The sequence below is a fragment of the Octodon degus genome, unplaced genomic scaffold (genome assembly GCF_000260255.1).
Source record: "Octodon degus isolate 3935 unplaced genomic scaffold, OctDeg1.0 scaffold00203, whole genome shotgun sequence".
Classification (NCBI taxonomy): Eukaryota; Metazoa; Chordata; class Mammalia; order Rodentia; family Octodontidae; genus Octodon; species Octodon degus.
The window spans coordinates 1,171,632-1,194,469 of NW_004524779.1; the positions used below are offsets into that span (position 1 = coordinate 1,171,632).

General features: G+C 40.5%; 1 protein-coding gene across 1 annotated transcript in view; it reads left to right on the forward strand.

Moving 5' to 3' along the window:
* Nucleotides 1-22,838, forward strand: part of Ubxn7 (UBX domain protein 7) — a 102,263-nt gene that overhangs the window by 10,612 nt on the left and 68,813 nt on the right. The window contains exon 2 of the mRNA XM_023704765.1: nt 18,189-18,351. Within this exon, the coding sequence (XP_023560533.1) occupies nt 18,189-18,351 (163 nt within the window). The remainder of the gene's footprint in view (nt 1-18,188; nt 18,352-22,838) is intronic.

Here is a 22,838-nt window from a genome sequence, read left to right on the forward strand (position 1 = left end):
AATCCCTGGTTCTGGGGGAAAAAAAAAATTGATGTAGACATTTTCAATCTAGAGTGGCTTTTTAAAATTTAATTAATTAATTAATTTTGCGGAACTGGGGATTGAACTCAGGCCCTTGCGCTTGCCAGGGAAGCGCTTATTCTACTGAGCCATCTCCCTGGCCCCTTAGCTAAGAATTTAAGGAGGTTACTGGGATAAGAAAGTGAGAACTGGGTTAGTCTGGTGAAATGTTAGTTTTCAAGACTGAAGAGCTAGTAGAGACAAAGGTTGAGATTATAATACTAGGGGTGAGGATATACTATTTATTCCTGTACCTCACTGAAGATGAGAAAGAGGCAGGAATGATGTGATATTCCTGGATACCAGAATCTAAGGAAGTTTCTTATATTTGAGTAATTTATGAAGCCTTTTGAAGGAAAAACTACATTCATGTCATTATCACATATAGTTTCCTATATTTATATGTGGGAAAAATGAAGTATAGTGCTATATCTTGTGTTTTCCTCAGCTTGCATGCATAGTCAACACAGATGACTTTAATGACTGAAAAGTTTGAGGGTTCTGTGCTCAGAAATTTGTCTTTTTTCTCTTGGCTTCTGGTTGATTGAAATGCAGGTTTTCAAAACATTCCCATGATTGTGAATTCCAGCAGTCTCTATATCTTTTTTCCCCTTTTTCTTTTTTTCCCTCCCCTCCCCTCATCTCTTTGCTTGTTTGTTTCTTTGTTTGGTACAAGGTCTCACTATACAGCTCAGACTTGTAGTGATCCTCCTGTCACGTCCTCCCTAGCGCTGGGATTATAGGCCTGTAACACCACATCTGGTTTTGGGGCCAGTGTGGTGCACCTGTCTTTGTAGGACTGCCATGGCATGTGGTACTGGGGATTGAACCCTGGCCCTAATGCTTGCAAGGCAGGCACTTAGACCACCAAGCTATCTCCCAGCACCCCCCTCCCCCTTTGTCTTTGTAAAGCAGAGTCTCACTATGCAGTTCAGGCTGGCCATGAGCTCAATTTGTGGGCAAGGCTAATCTCCAACTCACAATAGTCCTCTTGCCTCAGCCTCTTTTTTTTTTTTTTTTTTTTGGTGGAACTGGGGATTGAACTCAGGCTCTTGTGCTTGCCAGGGAAGCGCTTATTCCGCTGAGATATCTCCCCAGCCCATGCCTCAGCCTCTTGAGCTCCCAAGTACTGGGATTGCAGGCTTGTGCTACCATGCCTAGCTTTCTTTTCTCTCCTCTCTCCCCTTTTCTCCTTGTTTTTTGAGTCAGGGTCTCACTATACAGTTCACACTATCTTTGAACTACTGTGTAGTCCAGGCTGCTCTCAATCCTACCTCATCCTCCAGAGTGCTAAGATTATGGACATACACCACCATGCCCCGCTATTATCCCCCTTATTAAAATACCTAGTTTTATTCAGTTTCTTTATCTTGCTTCTGGTTACTTTAGCTGAATTATCAACTTTATTTTGTTTTATTTTTTTGCAGTACCAGGGGTCAAACTCAGGACCTTGTGCTTGCCAGGCAGTTGCTTATGCTGCTGAGCTATATCCCTGGCCCTCAGCTTTATTTTTAAAGAACTGTCTCATAGATTTTTTTCTTTCCGTTTCTTTCATTCATTCTTTTTACGTTTCTTTCTTTCTACTGATTTAGGAGTTGGTTTGTTCTTGAGATTCCGTTTTGTGTTTGTGTGCGTGTGCATGTGTGTGTGACTGCCTGCCTGCCTGCCTGCCTGCCTGGCTGGCTGGCTGGCTTAGCCTGCCCTGGGGACTGGGCTGGCACAGCATGTGATGTTGGGGTTTGAACCGCGATCCCCGTGCTTGCCTAAGCAGGGACTTTAGACAGCTGAGTTATCTTGCCAGGGCCCAGAGATCCCCTTTCTTGATGAAGGCATTCATTGCTGTAAATGTCCCACTTAGTACTGCTTTTGCTGTATCCCACAGGTTATTTATTTATTTATTTATTTGGTACCTGGGATTGGACTCTGGGACCTTGCGCTTGCCAGGTAGGCACTTATTCTGAGCTGGATGCCTAGCCCTTCCCACAGGTTTTAATATGTTATATTTCCATTTTTCTTTGATTCTGAGAATCTTTTTAATTTGTCTGAGATTTCTTCAGTCACCCATTGGTTATACAGAAGTATATTCTGTAGTCTCCTTGTGTTGGTATGACTTTTGTAATTTCTCTTGCTGTTGATTTCTGGTTTCATTCTATTAGGGTATAAGGTGGAAGAAATTATTTCATTTTTAAAAATTGTTAAGACTTGCTGTATGGCCTAATACTATGTAATCTATTTTGGAAAGTTATATGTACTGATTAAAAAGATATGTATTGTACATATTTTATACCTATTGGATTGAATATTCTGGTTTATTTTATTTTTTTAGTGGAACCAGGGATTGAATCTGTTTTTAGAGTCCTCTTTTTTTTTTTTTTTGTATTTTAGGGAAGGGTCTACAGAGTGTTCAACGAGTGGTCAAATAGTGATCTGCCTGTTTACAGCCTCCCAAGAGCTGGGATTACAGGCTTGCACTGCCGCGCCCAATCTCATCTCATTGTGCCCTGGGGCAGGCCTGAGGATGGAACCCTGGCCCCTGTGCCTGCTTGCAGGTGCTTTAATTTGCTGAGCTATTTGGCCGGCCCTTTAACTCCATTTTGATTTGTGGTTGAGTATGACAATGATGTTGCTTTCCTAATTTTTTTTTTTTTTTTGTGGAACCGGGGATTGAACTCACGCCCTTGCCCTTGCCAGGGAAGCACCTATTCCACTGAGCCATCTCCCTGCCCCTTGATTTTTTTTAAAATTTGAGTGATACCTTTTGGTGAGAATGGGACCCCAAAGTCAGAAGTCACTATTACTGCGTTGGACTGTCTCATTCCATCCCCACTGCCCCCATTTATGCACTTTTGGTACAGGATCTCACTGCACAACTCTGACTCGTGGTGATCCTTCAGTTTTCAGCCTCCCCAGCCCTGGGATTACAGGCATGTGCCACCGTGCCCAGACTCAGTGGCTCACTCAGTGTGCCCTGTGGGCGGGGCCAGAGTGGCATGCAAGACTGGGGACTGAATCCTGGTTCCTGTGCTTGCCAAAGCAGGCACTTATTCTGCTGTTTCTCACCAGTCCTGGACTATCTCTTTTTATGTCTAATACTTTGTTTTATAAAATTGGTCTGACATTTGGTATACATGTGTACACATACACATGTCCTTGCACAACCTAAGTGCCAGGGTTATAAGCTGGACATGGTGATAGATACATGCGTGTAATTTTACCACTCTTGGAGCAGGAGGCAGAGAATTGAAAAATTTGAACCCAGCCTGGGTAATTTAGCAATGAAACCGTGTCTCAAAATAAAAAATAAAAAGGGATGGGGCTGTGGCTCAGTGTAGAGACCTTAAACCAGGCTTTAGTACATACATAGTTACACTTGTGTCATCTTGTTGCCTTGTTCCCTGTGATCATATGTAGTAATTTTAGGTGGGTGTGATGGTACATGCCAGTAAACCCTGCACTTGGGAGACCAAGTAAGATGGATTTTGGATTCGAGGCCAGCCTGGGATACATAATGAGTTCAAGACCAGTTTTTACTGTATAAGGAGAACATGTTAAAAAAAAAGAAACAAAAAACCTTTTTCCTTTTTTTTAGTCTGTCTTAACTGATTTTATCGTAATGCCTGTTTTGTAAGCATTTTTAAAATTTGTTTATTTATTTATTTTTAAATAATTATTTATTTATTTATTTATTTTTGTGTGTGTGTGTGTGTGCGGCCAGCTCAGCCCACCAGGGGGCGGGGCTGGCTGGCATGTGGTGCTGGGGGATTGAACCGCGGTCCCTGTGCTTTGCTAAGCTTGTTCTAGGTAGGTGCTTTAGACCACTGAGCCATCTCACCAGCCCTTATTTATTTATTTAGTGTGCGGCCAGCTCAGCCCACCAGGGGGCAGGGCGGGCTGGCATGTGGTGCTGGGGGATTGAACCGCGGTCCCTGTGCTTTGCTTAGCTTAGCTTGTTCTAAGTAGGTGCTTTAGACCACTGAGCCATCTCACCAGCCCATAAGCATTATAGCTGTTCCTGGTTGCTTTCAAATTCCATTTAGTTGGAAATTTATTTTTCATCTCTCTCTTTCTTTTTTTTGCAGTACCAAGGATTGAACTCAGGACCTTAAGCTTGCCAGGCAGGTGGTTATGCCACTGAGCTATATTCCTGGCTCTGGAAATTTATTTTTCAACTCATTACTTTCTCTGTATTTCTGCTGATGAGGTGAAATTCTTACAGGCAGCTTGTTGTTGGGTCTTGTTTTTTTTTTAATCCAGTCAGCCATTCTGAATTTCTTTTTAAATGGAGAATTTAGACCATTTCCATTCAAGGTTATTGCTAGAGGGTGTGTACTTGTTCCTGTTTTGTTGTTGTTTATTTTTCTTGTGGTTGTCTTGAATATTCTGTTTTGCCCTCTCTTATTCACTGTAATGCTTTGTTTTTTGCTGGACATGGTAGTGAATGCCTGTAATTACTAGACTTGTAAACTGAGGTAAGAGGATCACTGAAAGTTTGAGGCAAACCGAGGCTACATAATAAGTTCAAGGTCAGCCTGAGCTACATAGACCCTGTCTCAAAAAGACACCCCCCCCCCGAAAAGGAAAAAGTTGTATGATTGTATTTATCTTTTTTTCTGAGTGGGTTCCTTTAAGTATCTTCTGTGACTTTGGTTCAGTGGTCATGATTTCCATTAGTTTATCAGGAAAGTCTGTATTTCTCTTTTAATTCTGATTTTTTTTTTTTTTTTTAAAGATAGGGTCTCACCAGGCAGTTCATGTTGACCTCAAACTCACTTTGTACCCCAGGCTGGTCTGGAACTCACAATTTGATCTTTTTGCTTCAAACTTTTGAGTGCTGGGATTGCACATGTGAGCCACCATGCCTGGCTGTTTGAATTTTTTGAGTATAGTTATCTAGTTTGTCAGTTATTTTCTTGCAGTACTTGAAATACATTGTTTCATGCCCTCCTGGCTTTACTTATTCTGCTGAGAAGTATATTTTGGTGGATTTATCTTTGAACAGGAAGTTGTACTTCTCTCTTCCAGCTTTTTTTTTTTTTTCCACCCGTCGTAGTAGAGATAAAATCCAGGGATTGTGAGGTATTCCTCAGCACTTCTTACTGTATTTTGAGACACAATATTGCTAATTTGTGTAGGTTGGCTTCCAATTTGGCAGTGCTCCTGTCTCAGCCTCCAAGTAGCTGAGATTGTCTTCCCACACCCAGGACTCTTGCAGCTTTTAGTGGTCTGTCTTTGTTCTGTATTTTTGGCACTTTACTAATGATGTATTGTAGGAAGGTTCTTTTCTGGTCATGTCTATTTGAGTTTCTAAATGTCTCCTGTACCTTATGTTTATGTTTTCCAAGATTCAGGAATTTTTCCTATTCACTAAATTTTCTTGACCTTCATGCTGTACCTCTTCTCCAATTTCAATGTGTATGTTTGATTTTTCAATGGTGTCCCAGAGATCTTCTATACTCTTCTAAACTCTGTTCATTCTTATTTTTCCATTATTATTGTCTGAATGTGATAATTTATCAAACTTGTCAAGCCTTGATATTATTCTTTTGCTTGATCTAGTCTATTGAGATTTTGAAATGAGTTTTTAAAAATCTGATATACTGAGTTTTTCATTTTCAAGATTTCTGTTTCAGTCTCTTGCAGAATTTCTCTTATGTTGATTGATACTTTTTTTTTTTTCTTTTTTTTGGAGACAGGATCTTGTGCAGTTTAGATTGCCCTAGAGCTCACTTTGTAAGCTGAGGCTGGTCTGGAACTCACATGATCCTCCTGCTTCAGCCTCCCAAGTACTGGATTTATAGGCGTGTACCATCATGCCCAGCTGCATTGTCTTCTTTAATTGATTTAATTGTTACATTCTTTTGGAATCCCTGTATTTTAATACAGGGTCTACAGGGCTTCACTACACAGATTGTACTGATGTTTTCAGCTTCCCAAGCACTGGGATTACAGGTGTGCACCACCACGCCCAATCTCAGTTGCAGTCTCAGCTTGCCCCAAACTAGGGATCCTGGTCCTTGAGCTTTCCCAAGCAGGTGCTTTAGCCCACAGAGCTATCTGGCTGGCCCTCTCCTGAGCTTTTAATTCTCTGACATTTCATCAATTCCATATTTTTGGAATCATTTATTAGAGATGTCACATTGCCTTGTTCACTCACGTTTCTTTTTTTTCTTTTTAATTTTTTTTTTTTAACATTTAGTGTGTGTGTGTGTGTGTGTGTGTGTGGCCAGCTCAGCCCACCAGGGGGCGCGGCTGGCTGGCATGTGGTGCTGGAGGATTGAACCGCGGTCCCTGTGCTTTGCCAAGCTTGTTCCAAGTAGGTGCTTTAGACCACTGAGCCATCTCTCCAGCCCTTTTTCTTTTCTTTTCTTTTTTTTTTTTTTTTTTGTGGACTGGGGGATTGAACTCAGGCCCTTGAGCTTGCCAGGCAAGTGCTTCTTCTACTGAGCCATCTCTCTGGCCCCTCATATTTCTTGTTAAGATCGATACACCTGTTGGGCCAGATCTTAGTCACTTTCTTTTCTTTTTTTTTTTTTTTTTTATGGAACCGGGGATTGAACTCAGGCTCTTGCACTTGCCAGGGAAGCACTTATTCTACTGAGCCATCTCCCCAGCCCCTCTTGGTCACTTTACATGTTCATTTTCCTATGGTTTCTTCAGATTTGATTAATGCATCTTTTCACAATGCATATTTTTTAAGCTTGAGGGACCTGCTTTTTCTCTGGACATTAAAAGAGATGGGTCCCACAGTTGGTTCCAGCAAGTGTGGAATAGACAGCAGAATACATGGGGCACAGCCTGCGGTTACTCCTCTTCTCTGACTGACAGTGTGTGGTCTATGGGGGGAGAAGTTATGTGGAGGCCCCTTGTAAATGTGTTCAGAACTGTTGTGTTATCTTCTCTGCTGTCACATTGGGTACTTTAGTCTCCTTTACTCTCTAAATTGAAATATCTGCCAGGACTCAAGTAAGTGGAGTAAGATGCAGATGGAATAAGGTCTCGCTTCTCTTTTTAGCTCTTTTTAGCTGGAAGTATGGAGTACAGCTCCATTGTAGAGCATCCAACTAGTTGCTCAAAATACCAAGCCTGAGTTCCAGCTCTGAATGTGAACACCAACAGAAACCAGATAAAGAAATAAAATAAAAGATTGAGTGTGGTGGCACACACCTATAATCCCAGCACTCTGGAGGCTGAGGCAGGAGCACTTTTGTGACTTTGAGGCCAGCCTCAATTGCATAGCCTGACCTTGTCTCCAAACAAAAACAACTATAAAAAGAAATAAAGTAAAAACTAAACAAAATCAACAATAAGCACTGTACCAACAACAGAAAAGGGGGCAAAATTTTTTTGGATTCCCAATTCCCTGTCCTACATGTGGTGCTGGCCCCACCCCAGGCCCTGGGATGTGCTGAGCCTCCCAGGTCTGGCTATGGTGGTGCAGGCCTGTAATCCCAGCGCTGGGGAGGCTGAAAACTTGAGGGTTACTAAGAGTCCAAGCTGCGTAGTGAGATCCTGTACCAAATAAAATAATAATCATAATCTTTTATTCCTTTTGATACTGGGAGGCAGACTCAGAACTTTGCACTTGTTAGGCAAATGCTGTGCCACTGAGCTGTATCACTAGCTCAGGGGGCAAAAATAATTTAAATAATCTAGTAAGTTAAAAATGATGAAACTGAAATTATTATATTATAATGGACAAGAAGAACAAAAACAAAATGGGAAAAACTAGGCATGGTGGAGTACGATTGTTATTCAAGCATTCTGGGAGACTGAAGTAGCATGGTGGCAGGTTTAAAGTATGGCCTGAGCAACTTAGTGAGTTAGCAAGACCCTATGTCAAAGAACAGAAATGAAAATAAAGCTGGGGAAGTAGCATGGAATTCAGGCCCCAGTCCTGTTGGTGTAGGAGGAACAAAAAGGAAAAAAGAAAACAGGAGAAAGGTATAGTAGTGAAGAAATGAAATTAATAAATTAAATATTCAAAGAAAAGAGAAAGTATACACATGCAAAAACCCCCAGCAATAACAAATTATTAATAAAATTTTCCTTTCTGCAGTTGGGAATGGCTGTTCATAAGATAGGCCATCAGAACTTCTTTTCAGTCTTCTCTCTTTTTTTTTTTTTGCTTTTTTACTTTTTTTTTTTTTTTGAGGAACCGGGGATTGAACTCAGGCTCTTGTGTTTGCCAAGCAAGCACTTATTCTACTGAGCCATCTCCCCGGCCTCCTTTTTTAACTTTTTGAGACAGGGTCTCACTATGTAGTTCATGCTGGCCTTGAGCTCACTTTGTAGCCCAAGCTGGTCTGGAGCTTGCAGCAATCCTCCTGCCTCAGCCTCTTGGGTGCTGGAATTACAAGTGGCATGTTCCACCACGCCTGGCCTTTTCTGTCTTCTTAAGCTCTGAGCTCGGAGTTATTTGCCCTATTCTTTTGCCCTTTGTGTGCTCACCACATGACTTGTTGGAGTGTTTTCTGACTGGAGCCAGTTGGAATATCTCTCAGCTGACCTGCACACGGGAATGCGCTAGGGCAGAACTCAGATCTCCTCAGGCAAAAATTTACTCCAGAGAACGTTGGTTGAGCATTCCAAAACCGGGGCAGGCTCTGACATTTTAACCTGTCAGCAGGTTAGCATGCTGGCCTGGAACTCATCTGGGACAGCTTCCGCTGTGTCCTTTGCACTGTGAACTCTAGGGGCAGGGCTGATTCTGACAGTACAGCTTGTCAGGCTCATAGAATTCTTGGGGATTCTGTTAGAGGTTCTCCTGTTGGATTGACTCTTAAGGTTGCTGCCCATTGACACACTGTACTGTCTTGCACAGGATAAAAGATCAGGAAAATACACGCATGTCTTTGACTGTTAGAGTAGCAAGTTCAGATAAGCGCTTTCAAGGTGGTTCTGTTTCCACCTCAGGAGAATACCTGAAAAATGCAGGAATTGTCCAAAATCAGTTTGCCAAGCAGATCCCAGGCTTACATCTGTTTAGATTGGCTTTCAGCAGGGTGCTAACTCCAACAATACTGATTCACTGGGGCTCTTTTGTACCCTTACCCTCTGCCATACTGCTGTGGCAACTTTGTAGGATTGTTCTGTTTTTTTTAACCTCTTAAGATTCACTATTCATTCTTTAGTTTTCTTCAACTCTGCCTATCTTTGAACTTCATTGTTTTGCCACCTTGATAAGCAGCTGTTCTACACTTACTATGATTCTGTCTCATGGAAAACTGGGGAGTGAATAGTGCTTTTACTGTGTCACTTTTGCCTTTTTTAGAACTGGGGATTAAACCCAGGGATATTTTACCACTGAGCTTCTTCCCTTGAGAGTATTTTGTTTTTGTTCTTTTTTTTTTTTTTTTTTTTTTTTTTTAAAGGCAGCATCTTGCTGTGTGATCTAGGTTGGCCTTGATCCTCCTGCTTCAGCCTTCCAAGTGCTAGGATTATAGACATGTGCCACCACCCCTGGCTGGAAAGAACTTGTTTGAGACAGGGTTTGGCTGTATTGCCCAGATGGGTCTTGAGCTTATAGTTCTCCTGCCTCACTCTCCCTTAGTGCTGGGATTACTGGTATGCCCTGCCACATCCAGCTAATTTACCATCTTGAATTTTCAGGAATAACTCTTAAAATTTATATCTGATGAATCTTACTGAAAATATTAAGTCAATTTCTGATATCTACTGGCTGTTTGTCATTTTCATGGTGTACGTATATTTGGAATTTTAATTTAAATCATAAATAGATGCATAATATTACAAAATTCTAAAGATATGATTGCCAATGGTTCTAGCTCTTTTTCCCCTGATAAAGTACTCTGAGGTAGCTGTAGGTGAACTTATTAGACATTGATCACACACAAGCGTTAAGTGTGAAAATAGGTGGTGGGGATACCAAGACAATAAAACCAATTCTTCCAGCACTTCAGAGGCTGAGGCAAAGGATTGCCATGAGTATGAGGCCAGCCTGGTGAGTTCAAGGTCAGCGTGAACTATGTAGGGAAACCCTGTCTTAAATACATACATACATACATGCATACGTATATACATGTATACGTACATGTAGAGTAAAACCAATTCCTGTGTGTAAAAGTTTCTATTTTTTCAGAGCAGCAAGAAGCAGATACAGGCTTGGGAACCAGGGGCTAGTTTAGCTCACAAATTGTCTATTAATACTTTTGCCGCTTCTTAGCAAGCCTCAACTAGATGAGGGAGATGACAGGAAATAGGAAGTTCCATGTATGCAATTTAGTTTGACTGTAGTAAGTTGTATGGGATGGAGAAGCCAAACCAGAAAAATAAGTTGAGATTTAAAGACTTCACAGGTATGTAATTCTTTATGCCTATTTTAAAAATATATTCTAATTTTTAAATGTTTTTTCATCATATTCTGTAGGGACTTAAAGTTCAACATATCAATACTTGATTAAAAATACCTGTTCCATGTTATGTTTAAGATGTTTGATATTCAGACAGATAGGTTAAGCTTAACAGCCTAGGTTGTATGGTAATAACAATAAGCTTCTCTTCTGGAGGGTTAACAACCTAAGTTTGCAGACCAAAATTAGAGAAAAAGGAGGGCCACAAGGAAAGCCAACATTTTGGCCCTAGCGTTCCAAGGTCAATTAAGACTCGGGACATATGAGAACTTGTACTGTAACGTCACGTAACTCAGTAGTGTCCCAAATTTTGTTTCTTTTTTTTTTTTTTCTCATAATTTTATTGAGAAACAAATAGCAGTGCGACAGTTTCAAACCAAATTGGTAGGACATGTCCCAAATTTTCTACTCGAGATTGTGGGGCCAAAGAGAAAAGTGATCGATGATGTAGAGTGTGCCTAAGGAGAGTCACATGGAGAGAAAACATTCTCTCAGGCTTTCACAGAGAGCACATTGGCCAAGCAATGGCCGTGACTCATCCACATGGCTGACACTGACAAAGGATCTACAGTCTGAGGTACAGGATCTCAGGATAAATCCTGAGGGGATTTCACTGACCTTATCAGACCCAAAAGCTACAACTCTTGTTGCATAGATCTTGCTTTATTTTGGTCTTAACCATCCAGCAGAAAAGTATAAAAACGAAGTATAAGAAGTAAAGCCATGCAGGAGACGCAGGTCAACAATTTCTGACATTGCCAGTGAAGTGGAAGACCCAATACTATTATGGACTACTGGACTCTTTTAGAATATTTTGCTAAGTTAACACACCTATAATATTCAAATAATGGGACTAAACAAAAAAGGGATACAGATGAATGTCCATTTTGTATCTGTGTATTCAAAGTGGTTAGGATAGATATATAGTTACATTCTCTTAATGAATAGAGGGATTTGTTCTTTTTTTTTTTTTTTTTTTTTTTGCGGAACCGGGGATTGAACTCAGACCCTTGCTCTTGCCAGGGAAGCACTTATTCTACTGAGCCATCTCTCTGGCCTCCAAAGTAAATTCTTTTTTTTTTTTTGCACTACCAGGGATTGAACTCAGGACCCTCCACTTGGCAGGCAAATGCTTATTCTACTGAGCTATCTCCCCAGGCCCTGAGGGATTTGTTCTAATGGTGTTTGTAAATAGGATATCATGTCCAAATATTGTACAGCAATTAACCACTAGAAAGAATGTATGCAATGTGTTAATTTTTTTTTTTAATTTATGTGTGTGTGGCCAGCTCAGCCCACCAGGGGGCGGGGCTGGCTGGCATGTGGTGCTGGGGGTTTGAACCACAGTCCCTGTGCTTTGCCACACTTGTTCTAAGTAGGTGCTTTAGACCACTGAGCCATCTCACCAGCTCCGCAATGTGTTAATTATTGAAACTTTCCTACCAATTTGGTTTGAAACTGTCTCATTGCTATTTGTTTCTCAATAAAATTATGGGGGAAAAAGAAAGACTTCACAGGGCCCACCAAATAGCTTAGTGCAAGCAGGCACAGGGTGGGGGTGGGAGGGTGGTTTTGATCCCTGGACCTGTGTCAGCCCCACCCCTGCCCCCCAGGCGCACTGGGGCACACTGAGCTGGCTGGGTGAGACTGGGTGTGCTGGTGTGAGCCTGTAATCCCATCTCTTGGGAGGCTGTAAGCAGGCAGATCATTACGAGTCTAATCTAGTAGTAAGACCCTGAATACCCTGTAGACCCTTCCCTAAAATACAGAAAAAAACAAACAAAAAACAAACTTCACAGGGCTGGTGAGATGGCTTAGTGGTCTAAAAGCACCTACTTAGAACAAGCTTAGCAAAGCACAGGGACCATGGTTCAATCCCCCAGCACCACATGCCAGCCCGCCCCGCCCCCTGGAGGGCTGAGCTGGCCATGCGCACGCGTACACACACACAAATAAAATTAAAAAAAAAAAAAAAAACAAACTTCACAGATTGTAAAGGCCTTGAAATTTAAAGTATCCTTTAGGTATCAGAGGATAGCCACTAAGGAATTTTTAACTAGGGCAAGAGGTGGATGGATGGTATAATCAAACTTACAGTTTGGAGTATATACTAGCAATAAGATGGAAGATAGGTTAGCTAGGAACCTGTTGCGGTAATTAGTTAAGAAATGTTAAGGAATTGATTACTTGGCTTGTGTCAGGGGTATTTTGTGGTTGGGAGGTAATGCTCAAACTCTTGAAAGCTGAGATAAGTGAGTGTTCACCAGCTTGATGAAGGAAGGTTCTAGCTCAGTCTCTACAATCTTTGCTAATGTTTGAAATGTCAGAAATCCCAGTGTTCCTTCTTCATCCCCACAAAGTGCTACTTTGTCTTTGGATGCAGCCACTTGATCTTCTGACTTGAACACAGTGGTCATTCTCCCTACATGTGACAGACTAAATTTGTTGAACAGGTTAAATGTCATACAAATAAGCAAGTTTGGCAACCTACTCTGTTACTAAAATGTGCTAGCAGTGGTGATTCTTTTTGTAAAAGAAATCTCTGGAGTGACTCCTGAAACTCAAAAATTCTATCCAGTGATTTACCTTTACAAAGCTATCTCACTTTTATATATAAAAGATGTGTGTGCTGTGTCCAGTTCCTCATAGTGCTGCATGAACAGATGTAAGGACATGTACTTTAATGTGGTTGAGAGTTTTAACCATGTCCCCCCAAACATTAAGTTTAGGAGGCATTTTTTAGCTAGCTAGCTTTCTGGATGGGCTACATACTGAGTAGATTCACATCCGGAAGTGACCTCTTTGACCTGAGTAGTGAAACCAGACAGCTGCTGGCCATTCTGTCCAAGCATGTATCAACACAACATGACAGTTCCATTGTTTTTCTGATATGGAATCATTCAAAGACCTCCATAGTGGTGCAGCTGTGATGTTGGTTGGCAACAGAAGTGCAAATAACATACCCTCATGCATGTCTACCTGAAAAATATTTTCACACAGAAACATACATTGTTGTTTTCTTGTCAACATTATTCGTCAGGCTGGATGCATAGCCAAGTGACTCACTGATCCTCACTAATAATTATTCTGAGGACACTGGTGTTTCATCAGCTCCTTCAGTTATGGCACTGATCTGAAGAGCAACATGCACCACCTTTTAGTTCTAACTTCTAAAACTTCATGACAAATGTCCTGAGCAGCAGACAGTATCTACTCTTCAATAGTAAAGAGCTTCTTAGCTTTAGCAATGTGTTCAACCACTAAGAATGAGCTCTCAGTACAGACACATTGGATGAAGTGTAGTCTTCAGTAATCGCTTCTGTTGTTTGTGTTTTGCTTTTTTCTTTTGAAAACCTCTAAAGCCTTGTCTTTCAGTGCAGGGTGTTTGATCTTCCTGCACTGTGGCAGAGCAGCTTTAAAGTTTTCATGCCTTTGTTGGCTAGTGGTCACCAAACAGAATACACAAGGGGATTTAAAGAATGGGAATCACCTGGCACAGTGAACCTGGGGTTTAAATAGGATCCCTGGCAGCAGCTTTCTTTTTTCTTGTTTTTTTTTTTTTCAATTCTTGCTATATAGTTCAGCCTGGCCTCGAACCCATGGTGGCCTTGAACTCATGGCTATCCTGCATTAGCCTCCCAAGTGCTGGGATATGCCACCATGCCTGGTAGTAGCTTTACTTTTGTTGATATTTTAGAGTCTTCTGCTGCCTCATCATAGGGTTTTTCTTTGTTTTGAAATAAACTGGAAGGGGCCGGGGAGATGGCTCAGTAGAATAAGTGCTTGCCTGGCAAGTACAGGGTATTGAGTTCAATCTCCGGTTCTGAAAAAAAAAAATAAAAGAAAGAAATAAACTGGAAGCAGTGGACTAATTGATCACATACCATTAAGCCTAGCATCACACTCTAGATTCAGCTACCTCTGAAAAATCCCACCTGTGACCTCATGAGGCTTTTAGAAGACATTTAGGCACAAGTCCTGACATTCTGCATCTGACCCCCACCTCCGTCTCCACACATCCCTTTGTAGGCATTTAGTTCATCTCGAAGAGTTGCCAAAGTCCTAACAGTTTTAGCACTGCTGAAAAGTCCAAATCTGAAGTCTTTTTTTGAGATTCAGGGCAAACTTTGCTGGGATCTCCTTTGTAAATGAAAGAAAGTTAAATACTTCCGACATACCATTGGCTCAAAGCTCAAGATGAACATGCCGGATAGGAATGGGACCAAAGCAAAACCAGAATCCAGCGGGGCACACATGAAGTCCTATAGTTCTGTGTCTAGCATCTATGATAGCCTGTGGCAAGATGTGTACTCCAAATGGCTTGGTTGGCTTTGGGTCTATGTTGCACTGCAGGTGATTATAGCTCCACAGCTTGAACCATCTCTGCTCATTCCTAGCATCTTTTTTCAGACAATCCATGTTCCTAGCTTCTCCAAACTTGTGGGGTCTCTATTGTACCTTTAGCTTTACACTCACAGCTTCATAAACGGCCCTCTCTGGAGCACATTATCTGTCCTTCCTGACCCCACAACACTTGCATTCTTTATGCACCTAAAGCCAGCATCACATGGATGATGCCAAGGTTTGCTGCCAATTGAAGCAGTAGCCAGGTTTCCTTCTTTCTTGGTTATATGAGATGAGTTCCTAAATCCTTGAGTACAGTGAACTCAGTCCTGAGGAACAAATTCTCTGGCCTTCCATCATTCTGGAACATGGTGCTCTGGGGCTGTCTTCTATCTTTTTTTTTTTTTTTTTTTTTTTTAATGTATTTGGTACAGAGTCTCGCTATGCAGCTTGGATTTATAGTGATCATCTTGTTTTTAGCCTCCCTGGTACTGAGATTACAGGCGTGTACTACTACACCCAGTCTAGGTGGCCCCCTAAACATGCGCTGGGGTGAGGGCAGAACTGGTACAGCATGTGGTCCCTACACTTGCCTAAGGAGGTGCTTAGTCTGCTGAGTTACTGCCCTGGCCCTAAGGGAGGGGAAAGGGGTGGTACTGTCTTCTTAAAGTACATTCTTTCACTTTTGGAATCTTGTGGCTGCAAAGACTGGAGTTCTGTTTTTTATAATGTTTGCAGAGGTATATTTTCTGCATGGTCTTGAACTTCCAGGTCAAGAGTGTCAGGAAAAGAAAAAAAAAAAAAAAGGTTTGGCCTGTTGCTGTACACAGCTAGTCCCAGCACTCTGGAGGCTGATCCAGAAGGATTGCTGTGGAGGCCAACCTGGGCTACATAGTTAGGTTCAAGGTCAGCCTGAATTACAGAAAAAAACAACAGCAAAAGTATAATATTAATCTACCAAATTGGGAGGATTATTCCTTCTCTCCGGCCTCTAAAAACCCCAAAGGTCAAAAGATTACTATAAAAATACCAGAAATATCACACACACACACACACACACACACCCCATTGTACAGTAAGAAACCAAGAGTAAAAGAAAGACAACCCATAGCGGCTGCAGAAAATGTGTTTTATCTCTGTATTTCCAGTATATTTGATTAAATGAAGGATTGAAATAATATGAAATAAGGGTCTCTGAATCATGACCAAGAAATGGGAAATAAAAATAGAACTTGTAGTTATAGAAGATTTCATTGACATAGATGAAGAGAAATTAGCTGGGCATGGTGATGCATGTCTGTAATCCCTGCCCTTGGCTAAAGCAGAATGATCGCCAGGAGTTCAAGGGCAGCCTGGACTACAGGATAAGACCTTTGAGGGAGGGAGACAGAGACAGGCTATGTGACCTGGAACATTATATTGAAGATCTTGTTGAGAATACAACAAAGACAATAAACATATGAGAGGTTGAGGCATAAAAAATTATAGTGACTGGGGCCAGGATCATAGCTCAAGGGCCTGAGTTCAATCCCCAGTTTTGAAAAAAAAAAAAATTATAGTGACAAATTTTAATATTGTATCTAATTTTAATTCCAGAAGCAAATACATATAAATGAAGGACAAATTAGAGTGAAACTGAAGCAAGCCAAAGGCAGAGGAGCCTTAAAATTAGCAGCCAAAGTGAATCGGCAGACTACTATAAAAATCTTTTTCTTTATTCTGACAACTGATATCCCAGGAACAACAACAGAAGCCAGAGAACACTGGAATGCTATTTTTTTAAAAAAAATAATTTAACTATTTATTTATTTGATTAATTAAGCAAACAGCATGCTTGACAGGTGCTGGTCCTGGGCAAAAAGAGATAAATCAAACAGTTTCAAGTAACATAGTTTAAGAGGAAAGGTAAACATGTAAATTCCATTCATTCACTAATGGAATGCTATTTTCAGTGCACTAAAAGCTAGCTATCAGTCTTGAAATGGCATGCCCAGCAAATCTTGAAGAATGACCATGAAATAAAGATGTTTCAGACAAAAATAAGAATTTACTTACAACATTAGATTCTATAAGTATTTTCCCCATCTTTTTCTTTTCTTTTTTCTTTTTCTTTCTTTTTTTTTGAGATAGGGTCTTGCAAAATTACCTGGGCTGGGTATGCACTCAAAACCATTTTCCTCTCAGCCTTACAGGTGTTTTACCTCACACCCAGCTATAAATATTTTATCCTTCTTCCTTTTCCTCTTCTTCTCCTCATTTATGTATTTGGTACAGTGTCTCACTGTGCAGTTTAGACTGTAGTGGTCCTGTTTTCAGCCTTTGCAGCGCAGGGATAATGGCATGCACCACCATGCCCAGACTTGGTCCAGCTCAGCGTGCCCCCGGGGTTGAGGCTGACACAGCATGTGGGACAGCGTTCAAACCCTGGACCTGTGCTTGCCAAAGCAGGTGCTTAGTCTACTGAGCCATCTCTGTCTCATGGGCCCTATACATGTTCTTAAAAGGATTTACCATTTACATTTTCTTTAACAGACTATCCTGGCTTTGTTTATAAATGACTGTTAGGGCTGGGGGCGCTGGGCGTGTTGGTGCACACTGGAATTCCTCCCCATTCTGGAGACTGAGACTGGAGGGTTACTACAGGTTTGAAGCCAGCCTAGGTGACATAGTGAGTTCAAAACCACCTTAATTGCAAGACCCTGTCTGTGAGTGATGAATAAGTGAACAAATGAATATTGGGACTAGTTTTATGTGATGAAGATGCATGTTTCTTTCTGGAGTTTGATTTAATTATATTGTAAGCAAAAACGTCCCATTTTGGTTCTCTTGCTTTTGGATTAGAAATGTTTTTGACAGAAACAGTATGCCAGCTGAAATGCATTCTTCCTAAAAGAAAGTATTCCTGACTTTCTAGAGTATAGTCTATTTTTTTTTTTGAGTTATTGGAGGTTGAACCCAGCACATTTGCACTGTGCTACATCTCCAGCCCTTTATTTCTTGAGACAGGTTCTCATTAAGTCAGGGTGAGAAATTGCCATGGGTTAGGTCAAACTTGTGGTACTTCTGCCCCAGCCTCCCAGGAGTACTGGGATTATAGGGCGTGCTACTATGCAGGCATGATTTTTCTGTAGTTTTTTCATTTTTTAATAAATATTTACTAGGGCCATTTAAAGAAATATTGAGTAGGAACGAAATGGCACATTTTGTTTTAGTTTTACTGTAAAAGGCTACTATTTTAGTGCTGCATTTTTTTTTCTAGCTCTGTGTATTTTATATCAGCCAGCTAACAGTATAAAAATAAACTTGTTTAAATAAAAATGTCATTTAGAAGGGGAAAAGGCTATTTCTTTGCTTGGGAATTCTCTAATATGATCTCATTATAAGAAGATGTCTTCTGTCCTTTTGCCATTTCAGGTGCAAGTGAAAGTGTAGGAAAGCACATGCTTGAAGCCTGCAACAACAACCTGGAGATGGCAGTCACTATGTTCCTGGATGGGGGAGGAATTGCTGAAGAGCCCAGTACCAGTTCTGCGAGTGTCTCCACAGTTAGACCACACACGGAGTACGGGTTGATTGTGTACTATTAGTGCTACCCTGCCTAATCAAGTAGTCATATTTTTGTCAAAATTAGGTCATTTATGTTTGCTTAAAAAAAATTAGGGGCTGGGGAGATGGCTCAGTGGAATAAGTGCTTCCCTGGCAAGCGCAAGGGTCTGAGTTCAATCCCCGGTTCAGAAAAAAAAAAAAAAAAGAAAAAGAAAAAAAAAAAAATTAAAGGTTGAAGCCCCTAAAAATATGTTAGGTAGAAACTTTTCTACTTATAAATCTTGAGTTTTAGGCCAGACATGGTGTCACACACCTGTAATCTCCATACTCGGGAGGCTGAGGCAGGAGGTTCACCATGAATTGAAGGCCAGCCTACACTACATAATAAGACCCTGCCTCAAAAAATAAAACAAATCCAAAAATGCCCTTGAATTCTCTAGAGCATTGTTTTGTCTGTTATTTAATACTCTGCTAAGCCAGTCCTCAGAAAACCTGTGTGGGCCTCATGTGAGCCTGGTAGCTGAAGGCCCAGAGGCAGGACCTGTGAGTTTTGTAGCAGCCAAAACCAAAATGGACAAGTAGAACCACCAGATAGCCTCACAAGGTAACATTGTTACCCATGTCATACTGAAGCTGCAGAACATTAAGCAGTGGATATAGAGGACCAAGTAACACATGTATTTCTGGATTCTAGATAGTCCTGCTTTTTCTTAGGAAAGTGAATAGCTATACAAAATTTTCAAACAATTCTAGACTGGGTTAGTAGTTCAGTAGTAGAGCTTTGCTTAGGAACCTGCATTTAAACTTCAACACTTAAAAAATTAAATTTAAAAAGAAAAAGAATCTTGGTCCTTCTTACCTTAAATAGTTATACTTGGGCACTTTAAAGAAATAGCAGGGCTGGCCCGAGAGCCCAGTGGACCAAAGCTCCCGCTTAGGCAAAGCACAGGGACTAGGGTTCAATCTCTGGCTCTACATGCTAGGCTTGCCCACCCCCCAGCCACTGGGCCTTCTGAGATGGGGGACTGAGACTGGGCGTGGTGTTGCCCGCCTGTAATCCCAGCACTTGAGATGCTGAAAACAGGAGGATCATGAGTCCAATCTGTAGTGAGACTTTGTAGACTCTGTACTAAATACATTAAAAAAAAAAAAAAAAAAGAAAGAAAGAACTGGCAAGTAATTGTTCAGTTAGTACTGTTTTTTTTATTATTATTATTATTATTATTATTATTTTTTTTTTTTTTTTGGGGGAACTGGGGATTGAACTTCAGCCCTTGTACTTGCCAGGCAAGTGCTTATTCCACTGAGCCATCTCCCTGGCCCCAGTATTGTTTTTATTATGAAAGAAGACTACTATTTTAATACCAGTGAGGTATAAAATAAGTGTCTGTTGGGTAACATTCCAAAACTTTAGAAAATATTTTAAAAATGCAAATTAGGGCTGGCCAGATAGCTCAGCAAACCAGAGTTTCTGCTTAGGCAGGCTCAAGGACTGGGGTTTGACCCACACAGCATCCTGTGTGGGCCCTGCCCCCCCCCATGCACTGAGAGTGGGCGTGGTGGTGCACACCTATAATCCCAGTGCTTGTGAGGCTGAAAGCAGGAGGATCACTACGAGTCCAATCTGTGTAGTAAAACTCTATGTAGACTCTACTAAATACATTAAAAAAAAAAAAAATTAAATCAACACTGAGATTTTATCTTAGCCCAGAAAGAATGGCCATCATCAAGAAATCAAATAATTGGGGCCAGGGAGATGGCTCAGTAGAAGAAGTGCTTGCCTGGCAAGCACAAGGGTCTGAGTTCAATCCCTGGTCCCGCCCCCCATTAAATAAATAAATAAATAGATTAGTAAGTTAGTTCATTGTTTAAAAAAAAAAAAAAAAAAGAAATCAACAACAAATGGTAGTGAGGCTGTGAGGAAAGGAAGCCCTTACTAGGTTATGTAAACTAGTACCACTGGTTGTATGGCGATTCCTCAAAAAAACAAAAAATAGAAATTCCGTTTAACCCAGCTATTCCAGTGTTTCTTTTATATAAAAACTTCAAGTAGAAATAAAAGATAGATAATAGGAAATAAGAGGATAGATTTTTTTTTTTTTTCAAATGGAAAGGAAGCCAAGAGATGGAATGGAAAAAAAGTAAAAACAATTTAGATGTGTTATGCCTATACCAACTATTCATGATGAATGTAATCATATACTGCAAATTTAGGTTAGTAGTAAATTATTTTTAAGAACAAGAATAGACAAAAGGCCAGGATTTTATTTTTACTAAAGTAGATGAATTTAAAAGTCAAGAGTGCATGAGCTGGGCTTGGTGGCACACGCCTGTAATCCCAGCACCCAGATGACTGAGGTGGGATCATCACTCTGAGTTCAAGGTCAGCCTAGTCAAGGAGTATTCAAGGCCAACCTACATATAGTGAAACTCTGTCTCAAAGAAAAAAAGTGTACATGCAGGTATAATTGCCTGTTTTGTTGATCTAGTTCATGGTCAATACACTATTGTTTCCACACCAAATGTGAACTTTAGGCATCATTATTAATGATGTCTTACAACTTTGTGTTGTTAATGTTCACCATATATTTCAATTGTGATATTTCATTCTCCAACATGGTTCAGGTTTTTAATGGAAATCAGCATAAAAGCTTAGTTCTTTTTATAGAAACAGGATAGTAGAGATTTACAGTTGATTTGGGGAACATATGCTTCCTCATTGTACAAAACAATTTTTGGGGGTTGGAGCAGTGCAGAGGATGGGACCGAGGGCCTCACTAGGCAAGCATTCTTAGACCCAGCTATTTCCTTAGCCCATGGGTTTGGTTCATTTTGTTTTGTTTTATTTTGGTGGTGCTGAGGATTGAACCCAGGCTCTTGTGCAGTGCTGTTCCATGAAACTATATTTTTGTTCCCTTTTTCATTTTTAAAATTTTGGGACAGGGCCTCAAAAATGATCTTCCTGCCTCAGCTTCTGAAGTAGACAGAATTACAGACATATACTACTGTACCAGATCAGCCTATTTCCTTTTGGTGAAAGTATTAACAGAGCTTCTTAGCCATGTCTGTTCCTTCAGATTATGGAGATCTAAGTGAGCATGGTGACCGATGTCTGGAAGGACACATCCTTAAAAATAAATTGTTCTTAATCCTCTGGTCAATTGGCTTATGTAGATGTCTTTGTCTAACTGTGGTTCTTTGATGGGGATGAGGGCTGGGGATGTATTTCTCCACATTGCCGAGCTGAACATGTGTGAGGCCCTGGGCTCAGTCTCATTGCTACAAACAAACAAAAACACTCTAATACTGGTTGTTAGTGACCTGATAAATGAGTATTGACAGTTTGTTTAATATTTTTTTGGTGCCAGGGTTCCAACTCAGGACCTTGTGTTTGCCAGGCAGGCACTTAGCCACTGAGTTATCTCCCTGGCTGGACAGTTTGTTTCATGAAGTACCTTTTGGAGTTCCATCTCAGACATGAGAAAGAAAACCTTAATCACATTCATTAGTATAGTATTAGAAACATCTGAAAGAAAGTTAAAGCGGGCCTATCTTAATATGTATTTGTATGTAATTCATATGCATATACTTGTATATTACTATTATTTTCCATGAACATTATTCAACAGAGTTTTCTATTTGGTTGTAAGAGAAACATTTTTAAAGGCACAGAGCATTTTTAAAAGATAGCCTTTTTTGGTGGGGGCATGCTGTGGAATGAATCCAGAGCCTCACACAGGCTGAGCACAGTCACTGAACCAAATGAGCACTTTACAAAATATCTTTTTTTTTTTTTTTTTTTTTTTTGTGGTATCAGGGATTGAACTTAGAACCTTACAAGCAAGCACTTATTCCACTGAGGTATCTCCCAGTCCCACTTTTACAAAATGTCAAAAGGAGTATTTTTTAACTGGTTAAGGTGGGCTACTTAGTGTGCGCTATGAAAGTAAATTTTGAAGGAGATAGGCTTTTAGAAGATGTAGTATTACCTTTCTTGTTCAGTGTATTAGGATCTGTGTGGCAAATAATCGAAACTTCATCTATGTCAGCCTTTTTCATAATCATAAAATTTACTATTTAATATATTTTTGTGATTTATTTATTTTTTAAAAAAATATTTGATTAATTAGTTACAGAGTCTTGCTACACAATTCAGACTCTTGGTGATCCTCCTATCTCAGCCTCTCCAGTGCTGGGATTATAGGCATGAGCCACCATGCCTGGTTTTGGGGCTGGCATGGCATATGATACCAGGGATCAAACTCTGGTCCTTGCGCTTGCCAAGCAGGCGCTTAGATAGCTGAGCTATCTCCCAGCCCCATGATTTAATTAGCTGTTCTTTTTTCTTTATTAACCATTTTGAGTTATTTATGGTAGGTATTTTTTTCTTGTTAATCTCTTGGAAACTAATACCGTATTCATGATTACTGTGGTTCCTAAAATGTTGCTAAGTCTCATTTTATTTGTTAATTTGAATACATCCACTATAATTAGAGAAAGAAAAAAAATAATTTTCTT